General features: G+C 41.6%; 1 protein-coding gene across 2 annotated transcripts in view; it reads right to left on the bottom strand.

The window, feature by feature from the left end:
- Positions 1–19,455: 19,455 nt before the first annotated feature.
- Positions 19,456–27,653, bottom strand: part of dgcr2 (DiGeorge syndrome critical region gene 2) — an 88,356-nt gene continuing 80,158 nt past the window's right edge. For both annotated transcript variants that reach the window (XM_072587031.1, XM_072587032.1), the window contains exons 10-11: positions 24,072–24,311; positions 19,456–23,307 (exon numbers count right to left, since the gene is read on the bottom strand). In XM_072587031.1, the coding sequence (XP_072443132.1) occupies positions 23,093–23,307; positions 24,072–24,311 (455 nt within the window). In that variant the 3' untranslated portion in view covers positions 19,456–23,092. The remainder of the gene's footprint in view (positions 23,308–24,071; positions 24,312–27,653) is intronic.

The raw sequence follows: 27,653 nt of genomic DNA, 5'->3' as shown, positions 1-27,653 counted from the left end.
AAGTCCACCGTAACCCTCTGAAGAGCATCCCGATCAAACCAACTCTCCTATCCTAACTCTACATTTCCCATGGCTAATCCGCCTAGTGTGTACATCCCCGGACACTATGGGCAATTTAACATGGCCAATCCACCTAATCTGCACATCTTTGGACTATGGGGGGAAGAAATGTGCACCTAGAGGAAACCCATGAAGACACGAGGACAATGTATCACCTGAGGGCAGAGTCAAACCCCCAAGTCTCTCAACCTGTGAGACAGCAGTAGTAGTTTTCCTAACCTCTGACCTGGTCTTGTAGCCACAGTATTTTTATGAGTGGTCCAGTTCAGTTTCTGGTTAATGTTAATCACCACAGTGTCACGAGCAGAGCATTCAGCAATTGTAATCCCACTCAATGTCAAGGGGTGAAAGTCTGGTCTCCCTGCTATAGGGAGGATGTTGTGAAACTTGAAAGAATTCAGAAAACATTTGCAAGGATTGGAGGGTTTGAGTTATAAGGAAAGGTTGAATTTGGCTGGGGCTATTTTCCCTGGAGCACCAGAGGCTGAGGGGTATTCTTAAAGACGTTTATTAAAATCATGAAGGGCATAGATAGGGTAAATAGACAAGGTCTTTTCCCCGGGGTGGGGGAGTCCAAAACTAGAAAGATTTAAAAGGGGACCTAAGGGGCAACTTTTTCACGCAGAGGGTGGTGCGTGCATGGAATTAGCTGCCAGAGGAAGCGGTGGAGGCTGGTACAATTACAACATTTAAAAGGCATCTGGATGGGTATATGAATAAGAAGGGGTTAGAGGGATATGGACAAAATGTTGGCAAATGGCATTAGATTTATTTAGGATATCTGGACGGCATGAACAAGTTGGACCAAAGGGTCTGTTTCTGTGCTGTACATCTCTATGAATGTATGATAGTCATTGCTTGTTACTTGTGGGGTGCAAAAGTAATTTGTCATTATCTGCCCTAGTCTGGATGTTGCTCACATCTTGCTATGTATGGGTTTGGATAGTTTACAGAAACTATGTTGTTTTGAATTATAGTGAACACGATGTCGTCATCAACAGACACCTCCAATTATAATGCAGAGAAGATCATTGAAGTGCCAAAGCTGATTGAGCTAGTACCCAACCTTGCTAAATTCTTGTAATGATGTAAAATTGCAAAAACCCTTTCAACTCCTGTCTCACCTTCAGAATTCATGCATTTGTATAAACTTTTTTTCCATCCATATATTTCCTGTACTATGTATTTAAATTCACGCTCAACTATTCAATGACTAGTCCGATTGAGAATTAGGGAGCAGAGGTATAAGGTAATTTGCAAAAGGAGCAAATGTATTGGAAGGTACATCTGGAAAGTGTGTTCAATTGGGGATGTTCAATTGAGGCTTTCAATAGCGCCTTAGACGATTATTTAAACAGAAACAATGTGGAGTGAAAAGAAAGGAGATTAGCACTGAGAATTATTGTTCTTTCACAGAGCCAGTGTGGACAGTATGGGCTGAATGAACAATTCTATGATCATGGCCTTAACTCAACTTTTCTCTCTGTACCCCTCAAATCTTCTGGCCTGAATAGATCAAAAATCTATCCAACTCAGCATTAGATATATTTAATGAACCCAGCCTTCACCAGTCACTGCAGAATCGGGTTCTCAAGCTTAAATAACACCCAAAAGGAAAGATTATTTCTCATCTTCACTTGTATGGTTGATCCCTTACTTTTATATTGTACTAGGAGAAAGTGAGGACTGCAAATGCTGGAGGTCAGAGCTGAAAAATGTGTTGCTGGAAAAGCGCAGCAGGTCAGGCAGCATCCAAGGAGCAGGAGAATCGGGCATAAGCCCTTCTTCAGGAATTTACATTGTACCCCAAGTTTCAAATTCCCCAGAAAGAGGAATCGACTCTGTCCAGCTCTCTTAGAATCTATTTTGTTTCATCAAGATCATTCTTCTAAACCCCAGTGAGTACAGACCGGATCTGCTCAATCTTTCCTGACTGGACACACCTCTTCATCCTACGTATCCACCGAATGAACTGTTTCTGAACCGCCTCCAGTGCAAATAAACCACTCCTTAAGTAAAGAAATTAAAACCAGCTGCAGCCTAAACAGTGCCCTGTAAAATATTAACAAGACTTCTCTGATTTTATTGTTCATCATCCCCTTGCAATAAAGACTAATGTTCTGTGGAAGGATCACTGGACCCGAAACTTTATAACTCTGATATTGCTTCACAGATGCTGCCAGACCAGCTGAGCTTTTGCAGCAATGCCTGTCTTTGTTTCTGATTTCCAGCATCCACAGTTGTTTCAGTTTTTATTCCCTTTGACTTCCTGTTTACTTGGTGTATCTTCGTGTTTTTTCTGACAATGACACGCAGAGTCCTCTTTGCCGTTGTGTTCTGCAGTCTCTCGCCAATGAAATAACATTCTGATTCTGTATTCGTTCCCGTCCACATTATCATGCACCAAATGCGACATGCTGAATCTTAAAACAAGAACATCAGTGAGATGCTATCCAGAGGACTGTGCACAGCACTGGTCCAAGCACATGCAGAAGGATATTAATGCATTGTATGCAGTAAAGAGAAGTTTCACTAGACTAATACCTGGAATGAGCATATTTCCTTGTGAGGAGCTAGACAAGCTGGATCTGTACCCTCTGGAGTTTAGAGGAGTCACAAAGTGTGGTGCTGGAGAAGCAGAGCCAGCCAGGCAGCATCCGAGGAGCAGGGCAGTCGACGTTTCAAGCATAAGCCTTTCATCAGAAACATTCCTGATGAAGAGCTTATGTTCGAAATGTCAACTCTCCTGCTCCTTGAATGCCGCCTGACCCTTTGTGCTTTTCCAGCACCACAATGTTTGACTGTGATCTCCTGCACCTGTAGTCCTCAGTTTCCTGGAGTTTAGAAGAGTCAGAGTTAATTTCATTGAAATGTATGAGATCCTGAGGAGACTTGGCCAGGTGGGTATTGAAAGGACATCTCCGCTTGTGCGAGATTCTAGAAATAGCAATCATAGTTTAAAGATAAAGAGTCATCAAAGATAAGACAGAGATGAGGAAAACAAAATTCTCTCAGAGGTTAACAGGTTGAGTCTTTGGAATTACCTTCTTCAAAAGGTAATCTTTCACCTCCTGGATGCAGAATCTTTCAATATTTTTAAGGCTGAGGTTTTTTAGATGCTTGATTTCAAAGGAGGTGAAAGATTATCAGGATGTGACAATACAACGCTTTAAAGAGATGCATTTTGTCCTGTTTTTTTAATGAAGAAAAGTTGATATAGAGGTGCTGAAATGTTTTAAATTTGCAACAATACAAGCAAGCTCAATGGGTGGGTTCAAGCTCCCATAAAATCAGGATTTTTAGTTTTAGCTTTCAGCAGTTGCTAAGGTATTGAAGCTGGATATGGAAACTGTTTTTCCTGTCTGTGTTATTGCTAAAAGCTGGGGTTCTCTTCCTGCTTTTAGTATTGCTTATGAGACAATCTATTTTACTGACTTTGCCTTTGCCTTTGCCAAGGGCATGCTTAGGGGATGTCAATATATTGGAACGGTTAATGAATAGTTTATAATTTCACGAAGTGTTTCAATAGAGTTACAGTTAAGGAGTTTGGAGAAGATTTATAGCTCAGGTGAAGGTTCTGGATATAAGTTAGCTCACTGTGCTGGAAGGTTTATTTTCAAATGTTTCATCACCATACTAAGTAACATTATCAGTGAGCCTCTGGTGAAGCACTGGTGTTATGGCCCACTTTCAATTCATGCGTTTAGAGTTCCTTGGGTTGGTGATGTCATTCCCTGTTCATTTTCTCAGAGGGTGATAGATGGGATCCAAATCGATGTATTTGTTGATAAAGTTCCAGTTGGAATGCCATGTTTCTAGGAATTCTTGTGTGTGTCTCTGTTTGGCTTGTCCTAGGATAAATATGTTGTCTCAGTCAAAATGGTATCCTTCCTCATCTGTATGTAAGGATACTAGTGATAGTGGGTCATGTCTTTCTGTGGCTAGTTGATGTTCATGTATCCTGGTGGCAAGTTTTCTGCCTGTTTGTCCAAAGTAGTGTTTGTTACAAGTCTTGCAAGGTATTTTGTAAATGGCATTAGTTTTGCTTGTTGTGTGTGTAGGGTCTTTCAAGTTGTTAGTGGCTGTTTCATTGTGCTGGTGGGTTTGTGGGCTACCATGATGCCCAGAGGTCTGAGAGGCTGCAGTCATTTCCAAGGTGTCTTTGATGTAGGGGAGAATGGCTTGGCTTTCTGGATGTGTTTTGTCTGCTTGTTGGGATTTGTTGTTGAGAAATCAGCAGACTGTATTCATTGGGTACCCGCTCTTTTTGAATACATAGTTTAGGTGATTTTCTTCTGCTCTGCATAGTTCCTCTGGGCTGCAGTGTGTGGTGGCTTGTTGAAATAATGTTCTAATGCAGCTTCATTTGTGCATGTTGGGATGATTGCTTCTGTAGTTCAGTAGTTGGTCTGTGTGCGTTGTTTTCCTGTAGACACTGTTTGAAGTTTCTCATTTGTTCTCTTATGGCATCTAGGAATGGCAGTTTGTTGTTGTTTTCCTCCTCTTTTGTGAATTTTATGCCAGTAAAGGTATTACTGATGGTCTTGAAGGTTTCCTCTAATGTGTTTTGTTTAGTATGACAAAGGTGTCATCACTAAACAAAACACATTAGAGGAAACCTTCAAGACCATCATGACAAAGGTGTCATCCACATAGTGGACCCAAAGTTTGGGTTGGATGGTTGGCAGAGCTGTTCGCTCAAGTCTCTGCATTACTGCCTCGGCTAAGAACCCTGATGTCGGACATCCCATGGGCGTTCTGTTGGTTTGTCTGTACATTTTGCGATTGAAAGTGAAGTGGGTGGCAAGGCATAGGTCCACTAGCTTGATGATGTTGTCTTTGCTGATGAAATTGGTGGTGTCTTTGGTTCTTCTAATAACATGGCCAGTGTTTCCTTGGTCAGGTTGATGTGGATGGATGTGCACAGGGCTGCTACGTCAAAGGAGACCATTATTTCATCCTCTTCCATCTTGGTGTCTTTGATGGTGTTCAGGAATGCTTGGGTGGAACGGGTGGAGTGGTGTGATTCTTCTACTAAGTGGTGTGATTCTTCTTTGGTGTAACTCCTTGGCTAATTTGTACGTTGGTGTTACAGGTAACGAGACTATGGATCTGAGGAGAGATCCTGGTTTGTGAATTTTGAGTAATCCATAGAAGCTTGGTGTGTTAGATCTGTCTGTTTTAAATTTTTGGAAGTCTGTCTTGTTTAATTCTCCAGATTTCTGAAGTTCTTTGAGTAAGGCCTTGATTCAGTTCTCTAGGTGTCGGGGAGGGCCTATCGCCACCTGTTGGTAAGTGTCAGTATCTGCAAGCAGCACGTTTGCTTTCTCAATGTAGTGTGTTCAGTTTAAAATGACTGTCAAGTGTCCTTTGTCTGTAGGTAGGATAATGATGTTTTTATCTTTTTGGAGTCCTTCTAGCGCTTTCCTTTCTTGTGTATTGAGTGTGTTTCCTTTTATTTTCCTGCTTAATGTTGATGCAACTGTCCGTCTGATAGTTTGCTGGGTTTCTTCTGTGAGTTAGTTGTCTTTCAGTGTTGTTTCTAATGCTGCTCGGAATTGTTCTTGTCCACATCTCAGATGTTGTAATTTAATCCTCTTACTAAGATGGCTTTTTCAGTGTCTGTTAAGGGCAGCACGGTGGCATAGTGGTTGCGCTTCGGTGGGTCGGTGTGGATTTGGGCCGAAGGATGTGGATGGATGTGAATAGGGCTGTTGCGTCAAAGGACACCACTATTTCATAAAACTGGGAAATTTCGCAACAAAACCCTTTACTCATTAACGTGATAGACCATGAATAGACAGACACGGTACAAAGAGCCATAAACGTAATCTAATCTAATCTAATTTTAAAGGGCAGCATTGTGGCACAGTGGTTAGCACTGCTGCCTCACAGCGCCTGAGTCCTGGGTTCAATTCCTGCCTCAGGCAACTGTCTGTGTGGAGTTTGCACATTCTCCCTGTGTGTGTATGGGTTTCCTCTGGGTGCTCCAGTTTCCTCCCACAGTCCCAAAATGTGCAGGTCAGGTGAACTGGCCATGCTAAATTGCCCATAGTGTTAGGTGAAGGGGTAAATGTAAGGGGGTGGGTCGATTTTCGGAGGGTCAGTGTGGACTTGTTGGGCTGAAGGGCCTGTTTCCACACTGTAAGTAATTTAATCAAGGGTCAGTCAGATATGTTTTTTATCCATGCTACTGTGTTGTTATTTTGGTGTGAGTTTGGCTAGTTTTCTCTGCAGGTCAGGTTTATTCGCTTTCTGTGTTTGCTGCTGTCTAAAGTTTATGGCTCTTTGTACTGTGTCTGTCTATTCATGGTCTGTCATGTTAATGAGTAAAGTTTTTTGTCGCGAAATTTCCCAGTTTTACGAAATAGTGGTCTCCTTTGACGCAACAGCCCTGTTCACATCCATCCACATCAACCTAGCCAAGGAAACACTGACTACACTATTAGAAGAACCAAAGACACTTACATCAGACACCACCAACTTCATCAGCAAAGACAACATCATCAAGCTAGTGGACCTATGCCTTACCACCCACTTCACTTTCAATAGCAAAATGTACAGACAAACCAAGGGAACACCCATGGGATCTCCAATATCAGAGTTCTTAGCAGAGGCTGAACAGACTACATTGAGAAAGTGAACGCACATCTTGCAGGTACTGACACTTACCAATAGGTAACAATAGTCCCCACCCCACAACTAGAGAACCAAAATCATAGCTTTACTTAAAAAACTTTAAAAATCTAGAGAATTAAACAAGACAGACTTCCAAGAATTGAAACCAGACAGATTTAACACACCACGCTTCTACGGATTACCCAAAATTCACAAACCAGGAGCCCCCCTTAGACACATAGTCTCGGTACCTGTAACACCAACAGATTAGCCAAGGGACTATACCAAAGACTAAAACACTTAGTAGAAGAATCACGCCATTCCATCCACTCCACCCAAGAATTCCTGAACACCAAAGACCAAGATAGAAGAGGATGAAATAATGGTCTCCTTTGACGTAGCAGCCCTGTTCACATCCATCCACATCAACCTGGCCAAGGAAACACTGACTACACTATTGGAAGACCCAAAGACAAATGCACCAGACACCACCAACTTCATCAGCAAGAACAGTATCGTCAAGCTAGTGGACCTGTGCCTCACCACCCAATTCACCTTCAACAACAAAAACTACAGACATACCAACAGAACACCCATGGGATGTCCGATATTAGGGTTCTTAGCAGAGGCAGTAATGCAGAGACTCAAACAAACGGTTCTGCCAACCATCCAACCCAAACTATAAGTCCGCTACATGGATGACACTTTTGTCCTTTCTAACCTAAACACATTAGAGGAAACTTCAAGACCATCAATAATATCCTTAAAGGCATAAAATTCACTAAAGAGGAGGAAAACAACAAACTGCCATTCCTACATGTTGCAGTAGAGTGAATGGTCAATGTGGAACTTCAAACCAGTGTCTACAGGAAAACAACGCATATGGACCAAATATTGAACTACAGAAGCAATCATCCCAACATCCACAAACTGCATTAGAACAGTATTTCAATGAGCCACCACACATTGCAGCAGCAAGGAATTATGAAGAGTAGAGGAAAATCACTTATACAGCGTATTCAAAAAGAGGCGGGTACCCAATGAACACAGTCCGCTGATTTCTCAGCAACAAACCCAAACAGGCAGACAAAACACAACCAGAACCCCTAGCCACTCTCCCCTACATCAAAGGCATCTTGGAAATGACTGCCAGACCGCTCAGACCTCTGGGCATCATGGTAGCCCACAAACCCACCAACAAACAAAAACAGCAGCTAATGAGCTTAAAAGACTCTATACAGACAACTAACAAAACAAACGTCATTTACAAACTACATTGCAAGAACTGTAACAAACACTACATTGGACAAACAGGCAGAAAACTAGCCACCAGGATATGAACATCAACTCGCCACAAAAAGACATGAACCATTATCAGTAGTATCCTTGCATACAGATGAGGAAGGATACCACTTTGACTGGGACAATGCATCTATCCTAGGACAAGCCAAACAGAGACACACATGAGAATTCCTAGAAGCATGGCATTCCAACTGGAACTCTGTCAGCTAACACATCAATTTGGATCCCATCTATCTCCCTCTAAGAAAAAGAATATGAAATGACATCACCAACACAGGAAATGACATCACTAAAGGAGATGACATCACAAACCCAAGGAATCTTAAACACGTAAATAGAAAGTGGGCCATAAGATTAGTGCTTCACTGGAGGCTCACTGATGAAGTTACCTAGTATGGTGATAAAACATCTGAAAATGAACCTTCCAGCTCAGCGAGCAAACTTACATCCAGTTAGTTAAGCCAATTATTTTCTATCGCGTTGGTCTGCATTTTAAATATCATATATAATTAAAATATATTTTGTTTCAAGCCTGGTAGCTTGACCAATTGAATTGCATCCAGAAAGCAAAGCCTGGCACATGCCTTCGAAATAAGAAAGAGTTAGGGTCCAGGCTGTTTCCTTGACCTGTTTTGAGGGGGCTGGTCATCCATAACAAATTGGGAGCTCTTGTTGGGATCAAAATCTCTAATTCCAGGTTGGGGTTAGAATTATTGGACTCAAAGGCAATGAGTAGAGAGTGTTGGTGCTTTTATATTTTGGTTATTGCATTTGTTTGATTTAAATACGGTGTGCCTGAATACTAATTGCTCTTTTAGTTGTTAAGAGTTTCTTGAGGGTGGAAGAAGTCACTTAGGGTATTTTACAGAAAGGGAGCAAGGCAAAACTTTCGGAATTGGCAAACAATTTAAAGTTGGAGTTGCCTGTGTCTGTGAGAAAGGGGAAATAATTGTGACAAAAATGCAACATTTACAATTGCCAGGAGTGCATTCAGAATAATTGGAAATGGGTAAAATCAATTGCAAATGAAGCAGCTTGAATTAGAGACGATGGCAAGAGAAAAGAAAATGGAACAGTTTGAATTATGATTAAAAGCAGAACAAAAAGAAAAGGAAGAATAGCCCTAGCACTAGAGGCAACTAGAGCTAGTGAGGTATTTGCATCATTCTCAGAGAAGGTATCTGGGAAGTATGATGAGGTGAAAAATGCATCTTGAGTGCAAATGAGCTCATACCAGAAACTTACAGGAAATATTTTAGGAATCTGAGGAGGGAACATAGTTAAACATACGTGGAGTTTGAAAGGATCAAACAAAATAATTTTGATAGATGGATAAGGGAGTTGAAGATGGAAAATAGGACAAACATATGGAGTTCTTAAAGAGTCAATTATTTTGGAGGAGTTCAAAAATTCACTTCCTGAAGTAGTGAGAACTCATGTGGAAGAGCAGAGTTACATCTGCCAGAATAGCAGCAGAAATGGCAGGTGATTATGAGCTGGCTCATAAATCAAAGTTTGACTTCTGATATCAATTTCAATCTGTGAGGGATGGAATTTCGGAAAAAGAGAAATCCTCAAGTGTAAAGGAAAACAGATCTCCTTGAAGATACTAGAGATAATTTACCATTGGGTAAGAAGGAAACCCATGAGGGGAAAGAGCACAGCATTTTTATTGTAATAAAGTAGGCTACATGAAGTTGTAGTGGGAAGACGGATATGGGAAAACAGGATAAGCCAGTGAATTTTATTGATGTGATAAAGGAAAGCACAGTGGAAGCTAAAAAGCTGCAAAGGAATGTACAATCTGATCAGGGGATATTCAAGAAGGAAGTATCAGATCTCTTTAAAGAAGTTACTTGCATGGGTAAGATTTAGTTGTATGCTGGGGGAGCAGGTAAAGAAATCAAAATTTTAAAAGAGACAGGAGGAAGACAATCTTTGATGGTGAGAGATAAGGAAATATGTAATTCAATAGGAGTATTGGCAGGACAGGTGCTAATATGTGAAAGTTGTGGTGAGAAGGACATTGCACCATTATATAAAGAGAAGTTGGAGAGTCTAGTAAAAAAAATTCCGTGGTGGTAGGAGTACTAGAGAAATCCTTCGTTCTGGAAATACAGTTTATCCTTGGTAATGATATAGCTGGATCAAAGGTGGTAGTGATGCCTACTGTGGCTGAAAAGCCAGTGAAAATCAGGTAACCAGGGATGTGGCAAATATATATCCTTGGATTTTTCCTGACTGTGTGATAACAAGGTCACAAAGCCACAGGTTGAAACAGAAGGAGAAATAGAGAAACAAAGAAATAAAGATAAAGAAGCTGAATTTCAAGTATGCTTGATCAAGTGGTTGAGAAAAAAATAAAAACAAATGGAGACAAAGTGGATATTTTCAGTTCAGAGAAATTAGCTGAGTTACAACAGAAAGATGAAAAACTAAAGTTCTATCAAAAAGCATACACAGAAAAATTTGAGTGTATCCCAGAATATTATTATCTAAAAAATGAAGTATTGATGAGAGAATGCATCACATACTCAAATACATGAGAAATGGGTAATATCAAATGATATTACTGCTGGGTTATAGAAAGGAAATGTTGCTGGTAACACATGAATTTCAAGGAGGAGGTAATTTGGAAGTAAGGAAAACTCAAGCCAAAATTCAAAAATATGTTTATTGGCCTGGAGTACATAAGCATGTGGATGACCTTTGCTGTCATATGTGTCAGGTAATTGGGAAACCTCAGGCAAAACCGTAGAATATAGAACTATACACCTCAGTAATGGACTCTTCAGCCTATGATGTTGTGCTGGGCATGATGCCAAATTCAACTAATCCCTTCTGCCTGCCCTTGGTCCATATCCCTCCATTCCTTGCATATTCATAGGCTTATCTAAAAGTATCTTTAACACTGCTATCAAATTTGCCTAAAACACTTGTCCCTCACATCTCCTTTGAACTTGCCCCCTTCTCACCTTAAATGCATGTCCCCTAGTATTAGACATTTCAACTCTTAGATAAAGATTCTAACCATCAATCCTATCAATGCATCTCATAATTTTATAGACTCCTATCAAGTATCCCCTCAGTCTCCAACTGTCCAGAGAAAACAACCCCATTTTTCTAGCCTCTCCTTATAGCTCATACCTTCTAATCCAGGAGCATCCTGGTAGCACCCTTAATACCCAGTCCCACGTTTGAGGAATGTTTTATAAGAATCTTAATTGTGTAGGAAGCCTCCCTTAAACAGCAAGTGGAATCAGTATTTGTTGATCATAATGGACCATAATCGAGTCTACTACATTGCCAGAGGCCATTCTATTACGCAGTATCATGGCTAAAAGGACATAGAAGAGTTACTCAAATTGTTTCCGAGATACAGGCTACCCACAGGATTACAATCGGACCAAGAATCAAATTTTACATCAAAATTACTCAATTAAGTTATGAATAGTTTATAGATAAAACAATTCATATCCACTATGGACCACACAGGTTTGTAGGGAGCAGTAGAATGGTGGACACCAAATTTTAAAGACCATGTTCAGGACTTAGAGTTAAGTCTATCCAGAGATTTGGAATAAGGAATTCCATCTGCACTTCTTGCAATTGGGGACACAGCTTTTTTTTCTGTTTATTCATTTGTGGGATGTGGGTGTTGCTGACTGGGCCAGCATTTATTGCCTGCCCTAGTTACCCTTGAGAAAGTGGTAGTGAGCTGCCTTCTTGAACTGCTGCAGTCCACCTGCTGTGGGTTGACCCACAAGGCTGGTAGGGAGAGAATTCCAGGATTTTGACCCAGTGACAGTGAAGGAATGCCAATATATTTCCAAGTCAGTATGATGAATGGCTTGGAGGGGAATTTAAAAGTAGTGGTATTTCCATATATCTTCTGCCCTTGTCCTTCCAGATGGAAGTTGTTGTTAGTTTGGAAGGCGCTGTCTGAGGATCTTTGGTGAATTTCTGCAGTGTGTCTTGTAGGTAGTTCACACTGCTGCTTCTGTGCATCAATAGTGGAAGGAGTGGATGTAATACCAATCAAGTGGGTTGTTTTGTCCTGGAAGGTATTGAGCTTCAAGTGTTGTTGCGGCTGCATTCATCCAGGCAAATGGGAAATATTCCATCTCACTCCTGACTTGTGGTTTTAGATAGTGGAGAGGCTTTGAGGAGTCAGGTAGTGAGTTATTCAGTTCAGTATTCCAAACCTCTGACCTGCTCGTGTAGCCAGTATGTTTATGTGGTGAGTCCAGTTAAGTTTCTGGTCAATGATAATCCCCAGGATGTTGATAATGGGGGATTCAGTGATGGCAACTTTGTTGAATGTCAAGGGGCAATGGTTAGATCGTCTCTTATTGATGGCGGTCATAGCCCGGCTATGCTACCTGCCACTTGTCAGGCCAAGGTTGGATATTGTCCAGATTGTGCTGTGGGCATTTGAAATGAACTGCTTCAGTATCTGAGGGGTTGTGAATGGTGCTAAGCATTGTGCAATTATCAGTGAACATCCCAACTTCTGACCTTATGATGGAGGGAAGGTCACTGATGAAGCAGCTGAAGATGGTTCGGCCCAGGACACTACGGTGAGGAACTCCTACAGAGATGTCCTGGAGCAGAGATGACGGACCTCCAACCATGACAGTCATCTTCCTATGTGGCATGTACACCTCCAACCAGTGGAGAGTTTATCCCTGATATCCATTGATTCCAGTTTTACGAGGGCTCCTTCATGCCACACTTGGTCAACTGCTATCTTGATGTTTAGGACTGTCACTTTACCTCTGGAATTCAGCTCTTTTGTCTATGTTTAAATCAAGGCTGTAAAGAGCTCAGGACCATGTAACCACTATGGTTTAAAAAAACTAATCTGGTTCATGTGACTCCAGACCCATAATGTGTGTTAGACTCTAAACTGCTTTCTGAGCAAAAACACTGGCTTAGCCAGTGACATCCACATCTCATGAATGAATAAAAAAAAACTACTGAACATTTAGTTGTGCCCAAGCTCTAATATCTAGTTTGAAATAAAGACAGTACAGAGAGTCTGTTAAATATATATTAGTTGTATACAGGTGGTGGGTATTAGGAACTCATCTCTCCACCCATAGCCCTCACTTAGTTACAGGCTGGAATCTAACTCCTGGGCATCTGTCCTTCTCTGTATAAACACCAGCAGTTCAGGCTGTTAATTAGAAACTGGCCTATAACACCCCCCCCAGAAAGATTGCCTGTATATAACGCATTGGGAAACCTTGTCAGTCAATTCCAAGTATGTTATTTATAAGAACCACCTGAGCCACTTATATCCTGGCCAAAACCTCTTTGCCTAGTATCAACCATTGTCAGTAAAATACCCTAAATCTTGGATTAAATTCCAACCTGCAACTCTGCTGGGTGTCAGATAGTTTATATAAACTTCAAAAAAGCCAAGATTATGTTGTATATATAACTACATATAATAAATAGTAACAACATAACTGGAGTATTCTAACTCTCTCACCCAATGAGCTGTTATTCTTTACATGAATCATTTGGAAATCAAGATCTAAGTAGCTCCTGGATACCTAGTGTACTATGACAAGGAGGTGCCAGTATTAGACTGGGGTGGACAAATTTAAAAATCACACACCAGGTTATAGTCCTACAGGTTTATTTGGAATAACTAGCTATATAAACCCGTTGGACTATAACCTGGTGTTGTGTGATTTTTAACAATTGTATCATATCCTTACTCTAAAATAGAGCTCCCCCCAAGTTGAGTGGCTCAAGGTAATATAGAGCCAAGGGAAACACAATTAAAGATACTACACATTGAAATGAAAAGGCTGAAATGATGCTTAAAATGGAGGCAGTGTTTCTTCCGAGGCCTTGATGGAATGTTGGAGAGTAACTTACTCCTGGGCACCTGTTATTCTGTTTATAAACCTCTCCAGACCTATGATTAGATTTCAACATGCAACTCAATACTGGGTATTGATAGAATTAACACCATGCCCCCTTGCTTAGATTCTTGTTGTAACTGACACCAGGGTGACCATAATTCTATATATAAAACCTCCAAGCTACTCGATGAGCTTACAGCCTGCTACTCATTTCTGATTGACTCTCACTCATTATAAACTATCCAATATCTTTGAATTGTATTTAACCCTGCAATACTCCTGTGCACCTATCATCCCTCGAGTCACCACATTGCCTCCAGGAGTGAGATGTCCCAAATTGCTCACTAACTCCGGCAGTGGTTTGACAGCACTTTACACAGCTAAAGTGTGACTTCAACCCCCTTGTATTCTCAACTTTTAGACTAGCGTGCAAGTGCACAGGTCCACAAAGCTGGCAGTACAGGGAGGCAAAGTTGTAAAGAAGAAATATGGAATGCTCTCCTCCATTGGCAGAGGTATAGAATACAAGAAGAAATATGACAAATCTGTACAAGACAGCATTGAGGTCTGACCTGGAGTATTGTGTGCAGTTCTGGTTACCACATTAGGGGAAGGACATAATTGCTTTGGAGATAATGATGATGCCAGGGCTAGAGAATTATAGCTACCAGGATCGATTGGGATTGTTTTTCTTGGAACAGAGGGGTAACATGATTGAGGTGTACAAAATTGTGAGGAGTAGGTGAGAGTAGACATGAGGAACCTGTTTCCCATGGCAGAGAGTTGAAGATTCAAGCTGACTGTTAGGTTAAGAGGGAACATTAGGAAAAACACTGTTATACAAAGCATGGGGGGTGTCTGGAATTTGCTGCCTGGAAGTTGGTGGTGGAGGCAGACCCTAAACTTAAACTCTTCCAAAAAGAGATTGGGGGAGGGGGGGTGGGGGCAAGCGTCGTGGCTCAGTGGTTAGCACTGCTGCCTCAGTACCAGGGACATGGGTTCGCTTCCAGCCTCGGGCACCTGCCTGTGTGCAGTTTGCACATTCTCCCAGTGTCTGCATGGGTTTCCTCCGGGCGCTCCAGTTTTCTCCCACAATCCAAAGATGTGCAGGTTAGGTGAATTGGCCATGCTAACTTGCTCATAGTGTTCAGGGCTATTTAGGTTAGGTGCATTAGTCAGGAATAAATATAGAATAATAGGATAGGGGAATGGGTCTGATTGGGTTACTCTTCGGCGGTTTGGTGTGGATTTGTTGGGCCAAAGGGCCTGTTTCCACACTGTAGGAATTCTATTCTGTATAAGTACCTGAATTGGCACTTTATTGTCAGCTGCAAGGCTTTGGGTCATATGCACAAAGATACAATTAGAAAGGGCGTCTGGGAGTCTTTACGTTGACAAAGCCCCCTTCTGTACTGCATCATTTCTTTAGTTTTAATATTCTATATAAATGTCAACATTCCAACAGCCTAGTTACTTTCTGTATCTAATTATAACAATCTATGTACCTAGATCCCAACTCTCTTTGGATTCCAATTCTCAAAAAATTAGGAGTCTGATGAGGACCATGAATCCTTTGTTAATTGTCAGAAAAACACAATCTGGTGAACTAATGTCATTCAGGGAGGGACTCTGCCATCCTTACCTGGTCTGGCCTATATGTGACTCCAGACCTACAACAATGGAGTTGACTCTTAACTGTCCTCTGGGCAGCAACACCCTCATTCTGTGAATGAAGTTTTTAAAAAAATCCATGTATGAAATTACTGACTCACTAAGCCATTTGCCAGTTTTGCCCATTCACTTACCTTTTAATTTTACACTTACATCAAAAAAGATTGCAATTCCACTTTGTGGTACCAGCAAATCTCAATATGTGATTTTCTATCTCATTGCTGAAGTTGCTTATGCGGTGAGTTACTGAGATCTCAAACAGGTCTTTGTTGGACACCACTTAGGTCACACTCTGGCAATTAGGATACCTGTCAATGATCACTACATTTTGCCTCCTTTCATTCAATGAATTTCCTAACTAGGTCAATTATTTGCCTTCAACTTTAGGATGAGGGAGACACTATTGAGATAGTAGTTAGGGTGAAACAGTTCCCTATTGCAAAAAACATATGAGGGAGCATACATATAGTGATGTGCAAACTAAGTAAGGATGAACAGAGAAAAGGTTTTTACTCAGCGAGTAGTTATGTCTGGAATACGTAATGGAGACGTGTTCAATTGAGGCATTCAAAAGGGCATTGGATGATTATTTGGAATGTAGTGGTGTGCAAAGGTATAGAGAAAAAGTGGGAGACTGGCACTAGATAATTGAGCCAGTACAGGCACAATGGGCTGAATGACCTCCTTCTGCAAAATTCTGAGAGGGTTAATTGATGAGGAATGAAGACAGGTTAGAGGCAGGAGTGAGACCTAGTGTGATTGAGATGGGACATTGTGAACTGTGAGGACAGTACAGAATTTGAAAAGGGCAATTGGAGGAGCAGGTGAATAGGTGGTAAATGGAGAATAATGAAGTGATTTTGGTTTAAAAAAGTAGTGAGGAGTTTGTATAAAACGTGAAAATAAAAGTAAGAATATTATACTTCAATTATAGAGTCATAGGGACGTACAGCACGGAAACAGACCCTTCAGTCCAACCCGTCCGTGCCGACCAGATATCCCAACCCAATCTATGCAGGGCTTTAGTTAAATACGGTCTGCAGTTTTGGTCTACATATTTAACCAAGGCTGCAAATAATTTGGAGATAGTACAGAGGAGGTTTACCAGATTGATGCCTGGAATAAGTGAGTAGTCTTATGAGGAAAGCTTGGACAGACTGGTTTTGTTATCACTGGAGTTTTGGAGAGTGCGATGTCACTTGATTTAAGTATATATGATGGCCTTGACAAGTAGAACTAGAACCAATGTTTCCTCTTGTGAGTGAAGCCAGGACTAAGGGACATTGTTTTAAAATTAGGGCTCACATTTTTAAGACCAAGATGAACTTTTCTTCCCCGAGAGGTTGTGTGACTTTGGAACTCTGTACTTAAGTTGGGCGGGGGGGGGGGGGGGTTGTCACTGAATATTTTTCGGGTGGAGATAAATTAGTTCTTGTTTGGTAGAGGAATCAAAGCTTATTGGAGTAGATTGGAATGTGGAAGTTAAAACACAAACAGATCAGCCATTATCTTGTTGAATGTTGGAACAATTGGCCTACTTTTGCTCCTATTGTATATGTTCTGAAAATAAAGGATACTACCTGTAAGGGTGTGCCAGAGCGAAGAAACCTGAATGGTTATGTGCATAATCAAAAGGTGGTAGAGATCGTTAAAGACTCATTAATTATTTAAAGAACAGGTAGAGAAAGCAATTAATAAAGCATACAGTATCTTGGGATTCTTTGGTGCAGAAGGTCCAGGTTAAAGTCCCACCTGTTCCAGAGGTCTGGCATAGTATGTCTCAACAGGTTGAATAAAAATAAAAATAAATGCAGTACCCCAGGCTTCATTATTAAAAACACAGTATAATTGTAATGAGGTGATGCTGAACTTGTACAAGACACTTGTTGGACATCAGCTGGAGTGTTGTGTACAGATAGGGCACCACACGAGGAAGTTTCTGAATACATTGGAGAGAATGCAGAAGAAGATTCTCAGAATGGTTCTTGCAACTTTAATTATGAAGATAGATTAGAGATGTTTGAAGACTGTTTCCCTTGGAGTGAAGGCTAAGAGAAGATTTGACTGAAATTTTCCAAATCATGCAAGATAAGGACAGAGTAGACAGGGAGAAGTAGTTCCTGCTTGTAAAAGGATCAAGAACAAGTGGTCATCTATTTAAAACCCTGCAAATGCAAAATAAGTTTTAACCAGCCAGCTTATCAACCAGCACACTTTATAAACTGGCAAAAATTATTTACCTCAAATACTGTGACCTACGATGATGTTTGGTATTCTTTATTTACAGCATAAATACTCAATGATGTCTCTACCCTCTACATTACATTTCTATTATTTACTGTGCTTTGACATTGATCTTAGGAGGTGCCTAGATGTTTTTGTATTGATTTTTTGAGACGTTATGTCTTATGAGGAAAGATTATATAAATTAGGCCTGCATTCTCTAGAACTTAGAATATTATGGGGTGATCGGATTAAAGCTTTCAAGATATTAACAGCAAAAGATAGGGTAGCTGAAGAAAGTATTTTCAGTGGTTGGGATTTTATATCTAGGACTACACAATTTCCAGCTTTACTATCTGAGAAACGTTCTGGACAAAAAGGAACGCAAACTCAATGACAGATAGAATTCTAAGGCTCAATATCTGTCCCATTGTATCCTGATGTTTCTCTCATTCAAAGTGTTAAACCATAAATAACATCTCTATTTGGAAAAGAACTTCAAACTTGTAAAAAAAAAAAGAGCCATTTTTTTTCTACTTTTAAAAGAACAACCAGAAGTTGCTTGCAGATAATTCTAAAACCACTCTAGCTGCAAATAATTTAAGTAGCCAAGGCATTGTTTAAATGGGGAGATCCCAACAGAGGAAACTCTCCAACCTGCTAGAAATTCAGCTACATGAAAACTCACCTCCAGTTGAGAATCCTATGCTTTACAAGACTTTTCTCCAAAATCAAAGCAACCAAACCATCCAAGAAACGACATGACTGCCCACAGGTAAAAGATATTGTGTATCAGAGTTCACCATAGAGGAGAAAAAACAGAGCTAACATTTTAGGTCCAGTGACTCTTCGAATCACAGAATCCCTACAGTGTGGAAGCAGACCTTTTGGCCCAACACGTCTACACCAACCCTCTGAAGAGTAACCCACCCAGATCCATTCCCCTACCCAATTATCCTATATTTACCCCTAACTAATGCATCTAACCTGCACATCATTGGATTGTGGGAGGAAACCCACGCAGACACGGGGAGAATGTGCAAACTCCACACATACAGTCGCCCAAGGGTGAAATCAAACCTGGGTCCCTGGCGCTGTGAGGCAGCAGTGCTAACCGCTGAGCAACCGTGCTGCCCCAACTCTTGTTTCGAACTAGCAAGTTCCTAATTCTGAATAAGGGTCCCGGGATTCTAAACATTAATTCTGCTTTCTCTCCACAGATGCTGCCAGACGTGCTGAGTTTCTTCAGCAATTTGTTTTTGTTTCAGGATTGAAGATGCTGCAACTCTTAGTTACACATAGAATAAAACATTGTATAACTATGTACAATTAAGAGCAAACTAGAAGTTGTAAAAGGATGCTTTTCCCTGTAATAAGTGAGTGCAAGAGAAATCAAGTTTGATTGGATAATGCTTACATCTTCATTTTTGTAAGTTTGAGAATAACATTTTTTTAAAAAAAGACTTAAAACCTTGCTGCAGAAAACTTACCATTGGGGTTCACACTCAAGGGTAAGAAAGACACATCTTGAGCAGGAAACAGAACACATGTATTCTATCCATGACACAATTAAAGAACACAGCATTCAAATTATCTCCAGTTTAGAATTTATTTGGCATTTCAATGCATGTATTAACAGCAACATGAAAATTTGAATGTGCTGCCAAAAAGTGAAAAAATGGAAAACTCTTGAACACACATGGACCTATTAACAGTATCAAATTTAATTTCTACATAATATTTCACCAAATATCAAAATCTTTCCACTGCCACAGTAAGATCAATTACAGACAAACTAAATACAAACATCTGGTAACTGCAGTATTTGAATCATTTTGTGCATGCATGCACCTGGTTATGTGAATTGAGTACCAAGGGTAGAAATCGTGGCCAGACAACAGAAAGGTGGTGCACAATTTCTAAACTCTTTATCTGGGTGGAAATTTTTCCAGGTAAATATGAAGGCCAATATCATTGATCAATATCAATCAACCACACTGGCTTTTTCTGTGCTGTGACTAACGTGTGGTTGAGATATCACTCAGCCAGTCTGGTCTGTTACAGCTCTCCAAAGGAAGAGTTTACAAAGTGCCTTGCAATTCTCTGAAGTGCCTCAAATGAACCTGTCTCCACCACACACACAAGCGGTGCATTCCAATTGCTATGGGAACATTTTTTTTTTCTCATTATGTCATTACTTATTTTACTAATAACCGTAAGTCTGCAGCCTGTTCTTGATCCTTGTACCAAAAAGAACAGTTTTTCTCAACTCTGTCCAGCTGCATTGTAGCGCTGAAACTTCCTTTCAACCTTTTTTCTTTCTGAACCTCTCCAATATATACAAGTAACTGAAGTTCTTCATCCTGGGAAACAATCTCATGAATCTTCTCTCCACCCTGTCAAATGCCTTCTTAAAGTGCAGTGCCCAGAATTAAAGCCAATGTTCCAGGTGAGGCCAAAGCAGCATTGTGTAAATGTTCAACATAACCTCCTAATAATATACCCTAGAATATGGCAGGCTTCATTAACCACTCTCAACCTAAACCTGCCACCTTCAATGATCTATGCACATTTACATTCTTTTACACATTTATGCTCTTTTATCTCCTTTGGAATTGCCGTTCATCTCCCTCTGCTTTTCCAAGTACACCACTCAACACTGCTGTGTATTGAACCTTACCTGCCCATTCCACCAAGCTTACAATGAACCTACGATCAATATTATCCTCCTCAAAGTTCACAATACTTCCAGATTTTACGCCATCCACACATGTTGAAATTGTGCCTTGTAAGCCAATGTCTAGGTTATTCAGATAGATCAGGAACGACAAGGATCCGGACAATGATCTCTGCCAACTTCCACTACTATCCCCTTTACAGTCCAAAAAAAAGGTCATGAAAACATTTTGTTTCCTGTTAGTCAGCCAATTTTATATTCATGTTCCTACAGTCCCTCTTATTCCATAAGCTATAACTTTGCTCACAAGTCTGCACACCACTGTATCAAAAGTCTTTCTTGACATGCACACATCAATAGCATTGCCCTCATCAAATCTGTTCCTTTGAAAAGCTCCATCAAGTTAGTGAAACAAGATGAGTTCACTTAAAATTAATAGTCACAAAGAAAAATGTGGATTAATTAATCTAAACTTAGAGTTTTTAGAATATTTCCTATCAGAGGTTAAACTGACCGGCCTGTAATTGCTGGGCTGATCTTGTACAACCTTTTTTTTAAATGAACAATGGTTTAAGATTTGCAATTCCTCAGACCTATTGGCACCATCACTGAGTTGAAGGAAGATTGAACAATAATAGCCAGTGCATCAAGTCCTCCTCCCACTTGGATGCATCTCACCCGTGTTCTAGTGCCTCACGTGTATTAAGTAGAAACAGCCTAGCCAGCTCATCAATTTAAGGCCCTTCGAGTATGTGAACACTCGCTTCTTTGATGACGACTTCACAGCACCTTCCTCCTTGAAATGTAAAGCATTAATACCCTGGCTATGTCCCCTGCATAAATCCACTTTCTGGTCCCTAATCGGCCTCACTCCATTCCACCATATTACTGTGCCTTTAGAAGACTTTGGGATTTCCTTGTGTACTAGCTGCCACTTTATTTTTTAAATTTCTTTTCTTTTTCTTCCATTTCCCCTCTAAACCTTCAACACTCAGCCTGGTTCTCAGTTGTACTGTTCACCTGATGTGGGCCAGAAGCACATTTTTGCATCTATACCTTAAACTGTGTCTCTTTTGTCATTTGGGAGCTCTGTATTTGTTTGCTTTACCTTTTCTCTTTGGTGTATGCCTCAATTGTGTCCAGACAAACCCCTCTTTAAAGATACCTTATTATTTAGTCACCATTTGCCTGCCGAACTTTGATTTTAATTTATCGGTGTCAGATCTGTTGAAACTGGCTTTCCCCCGATAATTACTCTTACTCTGGAATGTTCCTTGCCCTTTTCCAAAATCAGTCTAAACCTATGATACATGTTCACTGCCCCCTAAATGTCCCCCAAAAGACAAAAATATCATTTATCAATATGAACCACATCAATAGCAAAGACCAACATTGATTGATATCAACCAACCACATCGATATGGGTGATCAATACTGACCACAAAATCACTGATCATATCAATATTATCAATCAAGACTGCATCAGTAATAATGATCAACTTTTTGATCAATATTAACTCCACTTATCAATACACTGATAGGTATTCTTGAATAGAAATGAACATGATATTGAAAATCTGCAGTGGAGTGAGTAGGAAAGGGAACACAGTGTGGGGTAATATGCTCTCAGATTCTCACCCTACCGTTCGCAGGATGCATTCCCCTTCCCTGATTTGGTCCCCCTTGGGCTGGGAGCACAGGACCTCCTGTGCTTTACTCAACAGCCTGAGATTGGAGCATAGCCTCCCTCCAGTTAACTGAACTGCTGCTACTGATACTGTACCGGCAAAAACAAAATACACTGAGCCTCGCACAATTGGATAACATCCACAAATTCAGACCCTTACCCTCCATCCCAGTGGATCTGTTAACACTGACTCAAACCAAAAAAGCCAGTAACCTCTTGCGCCCATGATATTCTGACACAGCCTGCAAACCCCCAACTCTCACCCCCACCTCCCCCCCAACCTGGGAGAGACTGTAACCATTCTTACAGCTCAAGAGAGATTATTACCTCCTCCCCCAGCACATTGACTCCATCTCCTTCTCAAAACACCCGAAGGATTAGTAATACCCAACCTGCCCATCCCACCCCCCTCCCCAGCACCAAGACCCTGTAAACACAGTCTGTGCAACATGCATACCCCAAATACCATTCATCCTAGTGTCCAGCCCACTCCCACCACTGCTGTATCCCAGTGACAGAACAGAATTGCAACAGTAAGTGCACTTCTGTTTGTCAAGAAATATCACAAAGCTCTTTCAGATGATTGGCACCATCAGTTGCCAATTTAAAAGACCCACTTGTAAGAGCTTTGAGTTGCCAGTATATATTCAGCATGCAAAACCACCAACTCAAGGCTGTTCCAGCCACTCAAACTTGAAGCTCTGTATTCAGATGCAAAATCTACATTAAAAAAAAACACAAAACCCAGCTGCCCATTAGTTTCCTAAAGTCCTACTGCACCTGTCTCCAGGGAAAGGTGCTGCATTCCACCATCAATATATACACAGAGGATTAACTCGCTCATCGAAACAGGAAATCTGACTGCTGAAGACCTGAACTAAGCCTTTTATAGTCATCAAAACGAGTGTTTGCCTGTACAGCACTGTGCAAGCATTTGCTTTTACTCCAAAAAAAACAGTGATAGACCCATCCCATTTATACAACAGTATTTATTGAGGAGTGACTGCTTAGTGCTCCACTCTCTGAGCATGTGTCACATGGCACGAGCAAAGTACTGCTGTCAGCTGAATCTTCCAGGTCCTCTGTCACAGGTGGTAGTGTAAAGTTTGTGGCAGCCACCTGATCGCCAGCAGCACCCTCTGCCATAGGGAGCTGGCTGCTCGACTCCATCATCTGTCCAGGTTCATGATCTAAAAGTAACAATAAATGTAATTGAAATAGCAGCTTCAAGCCACATGTGTCAAATTCTGACTGGGTTTTCAAATTACCATCACTGGCTGAGATCAAGTCACAGAGATGTACAGCATGGAAACAGACCCTTCGGTCTAACTCGTCCGTGCCAAGTGAAGGAGGACTGGTACAACAGCGCCACAGAATGATCGGAGCACTCATTGAGGGCAGCAACGACATAGGAAACAGGGCAATATTTCAACTGATGACTAACACGATCTGACCTGAACTGTACTTTTTTCTCTCCCAAGTGCTTTGTAATTCCGTTTATTTCAGGTTATCTGGTAGTGGTGGCCTTTTCTCCAGAATACAAGATTCAAAGACAGAAACAGACCAAATATCTAACAATCGCTGATTCACACAAAATGGTCCTGTGGTCCACTCACTCCCTGCACACACCACCTCACCCCACAATATCATCTAATTCTAATTCCCATCTAATTCTCTTACTCCCCATATCCTCCAGCAACCCACCCATTCTTTTGCCATCCACTTATCAATTCACTCCCCATGTCTCTATATTCATACACTCTCCTTCACAGCCTTGAATATCCCACCCTTAATTGATTTCTCTTGCTCAGTGCTCGTAGCTTTTATTATCTAATCTCTACCAAGGTGTCTCATTTATCTCTCCTGCCACCCTTTACCTATCATGGAGCCATCAATGGTAATACCGATTATAAACCCGTAACAAGTTGTTACAGTGACATTTCAGGGGACACACCTTGGCTGACACACAGCATGCTGCCTGGATTGATGGATGCTTCATATGGAGGTGGTGGGTCATCAGGATGTTGTAGGTCAGGGTATTTATAAGCTGTGTATGGTGGTGGGGGATCATGGAAGTGGAATGCTCCTCCCTCACCATCGTCAGAGAGATGAAGAGGAGTTAATCCTGATCCAAGACTATCTGGGCCGTAATCAAAGCCTGGCATTCTACTTCGGGCCAGATTAAAATGATGCACTGTGAAAACAAAAACAGAAAGTTAACTCCAAGTACATTAGTGACAGCACACAAGCAAGAATGGCCTCATTGACTGAGAACATGCGAAAGCTGATGGCATATGGAATATCGGAACACTGTAAAACAGGAAACAACAGAAATACTTCACAGGTCAAGCAGCATCCATGGAAAGAGAAATGGTTCAATTAATACTATTGCCCTTTCAACTTAAGAATCAAATACATATTTTTGCAGAAAGTTCTGCCTCCCCTTATCATTGGTTTTCTTGTATAGATTCAAGATTGTGCACTCAGAGTATGGAATATTAACTTCATCGATCCTCGCTTAGAATGAGGCATGCAGAAATGGGAAGAAATCTAGTTGGGCATTGTGAGCAATACAAAACATAACAGAAATACAAATGGGGAGCTGATGTTTCTGAGCATTGCAGCATTTCCACATTATTTGAAACACTATCCATCTGTTTCTAACAGAAAGACAATCGCATGACATTTCAAAAGAAGTTTAGAAAGGAATATGGGAAGGGCAATCCTGATTTTACTCTGGCACCAATCTTCCTGCCTTGTGCACATGCTACAGTCAAGCATCAATAGCTTCCTTCACTTCCTCGTCATCGCATCCACCACCCACCGTGGACACAGGGAATCTCCAATTGCAAACCTATTATGGATGACTGCATAGACATCCACGATTTGACCAAAACCTGGTTCAGAGGAAGTGCCCTCATATCACTGTGTGAACCTTAACTTCTCAGACACTTGCACCTCCTGTTGAGTAGCTCATTCAGTTACATCTCTTCACATTTCCTGACAGGCCTTCCCACAGTTCTCCAAAAGACAGCCTTCCTGCTTTACTTCCTTAGGGCCAATGCCAATTAGCCCCAATCTCAGTGATTTTCATCTTCACTTTAGCTCTCTTCACCATCTGAACAACAGAATACTTTAATCTGAAATCATGTCTCACTAACTTGATTGAGTTTTTTGAAGAAGGCAGAGCAGTCAACGTTGTTTTTATGAACTTCAGTGAGGTGTTTGACAAGGTCCAGCATGGTAAAATCGTTAACAAGGGTAAATCACATGGAGTACAGGGAGAACTGGCCATTTGGATACAAAATTGGCTATAGGTAGGAGACAGAGAATTCTGGTGGAAGGTTTCAAGCTGGAGACTTGTGATCAGCACTGTGCATTTTGTCATTTATATAAATGATTTGGATGTGAATATAGGAGATATGGTTAGTAAGTTTGCAGACGATAGTGGTGGTGTAGTGGACAACCAAGAAGGTTATCTCAGAGTACAGTGGAAATATGATCAGATGGGCAGATGGTTCAAGGAGTGGCAGATGGAGTTTAATCTAGATAAATGCGAGGTACATTTTGGTAGATCAAATCAGAGTAGGAATGGTAAAGTCCTGGACAGTTTTGCTGAACAAAGAGATCCTGGGTGGAGGTTCATAATTTCCTGAAAGTAGAGTCGCAGGTAGACAGGATAGTGAAAAAGACATTTGGTATGCTTGCCTTTATTGGTTAGTGCATTGAGTATAGGAGTTGGAAGGTCCAGAACATTGGTGCCACTGTTGAAATACAGCATTCAATTCTGGTCTCCTTGCTATAAGAAAGAGGTTGTTAAAAATGAAAGGGTTCAGAAAAGATTTACAAGGATGTTGCCAGGACTGGAGGGTTTGAGCTATAGGAGAGGCTGAATAGCCTGGGGCTATTTTCCCGAGAGCATTGGAGGCTGAGAGTGAACTTAAAATAAGTTTATAAAATCATGAGGAGCATGGATAAGGTGAATAGTCGAAGTCTTTTCCCCAGGGTAGGGGAGTCCAAAACTAGACGGCACAAGCTTAAGGTGAGAGGGGAATGATTTGAAAGGGACCGAAGGGACAACTTTTTTGTACAGTGGGTGATGTGTGCATAAAATGAACTGCCAGAGGGAATGATGGAGGCTGGTACAATTATGCAGATTTCTCCAGCTTCCTCATTCCTCACCGCCACCCCCCCCGCCCCCCAACCTTATCTCAGTCCCAAAACAACCCAGATGGCCTCCTTCTTCAAACACTGCAATTTCCCCTCAGACGTGGTTGATGATGCTCTCCACCACATCTCTTCCACTTCCTGCTCCTCTGCCCTTGAACCCCGCCCCTCCAATCACCACCAGGACAGAACCCCACTGGTCCTCACCTACCAACCCAGCAACCTCCAGATACATAGTCATTTCCTCCACCTCCAAACAGACCCCACCACCGAGGACATACTTCCCTCCCCTATCAGCTTTCTGGAAAGACCACTCCCTCGTCAGATCCAACCCCCCCCACCCCGCCAACCTCCACTCCCAGCACCTTCCCCTGCAACTGCAAGAATTGCAAAACTTGCGCCCACATCTCCCCCCTTACTTCCCTCCAAGGCCCCAAGGGATCCTTCCATATCCATCACAAATTCACCTGCACCTCCACACACATCATTTATTGCATCCGCTACACCCGATGTGGCCTCCTCTACATTGGGGAGACAGGCCGCCTACTTGTGGAACATTTCAGAGAATACCTCTGGGACACCCGGACCAACCAACCCAACCGCCCTGTGGCTGAACACTAACTCCCCCTCCCACTCCGCCAAGGACATGCAGGTCCTTGGCCTCCTCCATCGCCAGACCATAGCAACACGACGCCTGGAGGAAGAGCGCCTCATCTTCCGCCTAGGAAACCTCCAACCACAAGGGATGAACTCCGATTTATCCAGTTTCCTCATTTCTCCTCCCCCCACCTTGTCTCAGTCCCAACCCTCGACTCAGCACCACCTTCTTGACCTGCAATCTTCTTCCCGACCTCTCAGCCCCCACCCCCTCGCCGGCCTATCACCCTCACTTTAACCTCATTTCACCTATCGCATTCCCATCACCTCCCCCCCACCTTTTACCTCAGGCTGCTTGGCACATCTTCCTCATTCCTGAAGGGCTTATGCCCGAAATGTCGATTCTCCTGCTTCTTGGATGCTGTCGGACCTGCTGCGCTTTTTCCAGCGCTGGTATAATTACAACATTTAAAAGGAATCTGGATAGGTATATGAATAGGAAGGGTTTAAGAGGGATGTGGGCCAAATGCTAGCAAATGGGACTAGATTAATGTGGGATATCTGGTTGGAATGGATGAGTTAAACTGAAGGGTCCATCTAGAGTCTATGACTCTATGATATGATTGCACTAGACAGTGCAAGATGATTCACCAGGATGTTGCTTGAATGGAGCGATTCAACTATGAAAAGAGACTATACAGGCTGGGGTTGATTTCCTTAAGAGCAGAGAAGATTGAAGAGGGATCTGACTAAGGAGTACAAAGTTATGAAG

This window comes from Chiloscyllium punctatum, chromosome 17 (assembly GCF_047496795.1).
Source record: "Chiloscyllium punctatum isolate Juve2018m chromosome 17, sChiPun1.3, whole genome shotgun sequence".
Taxonomy (NCBI): domain Eukaryota; kingdom Metazoa; phylum Chordata; class Chondrichthyes; order Orectolobiformes; family Hemiscylliidae; genus Chiloscyllium; species Chiloscyllium punctatum.
This window is presented reverse-complemented; position numbering and strand designations above follow the sequence as displayed.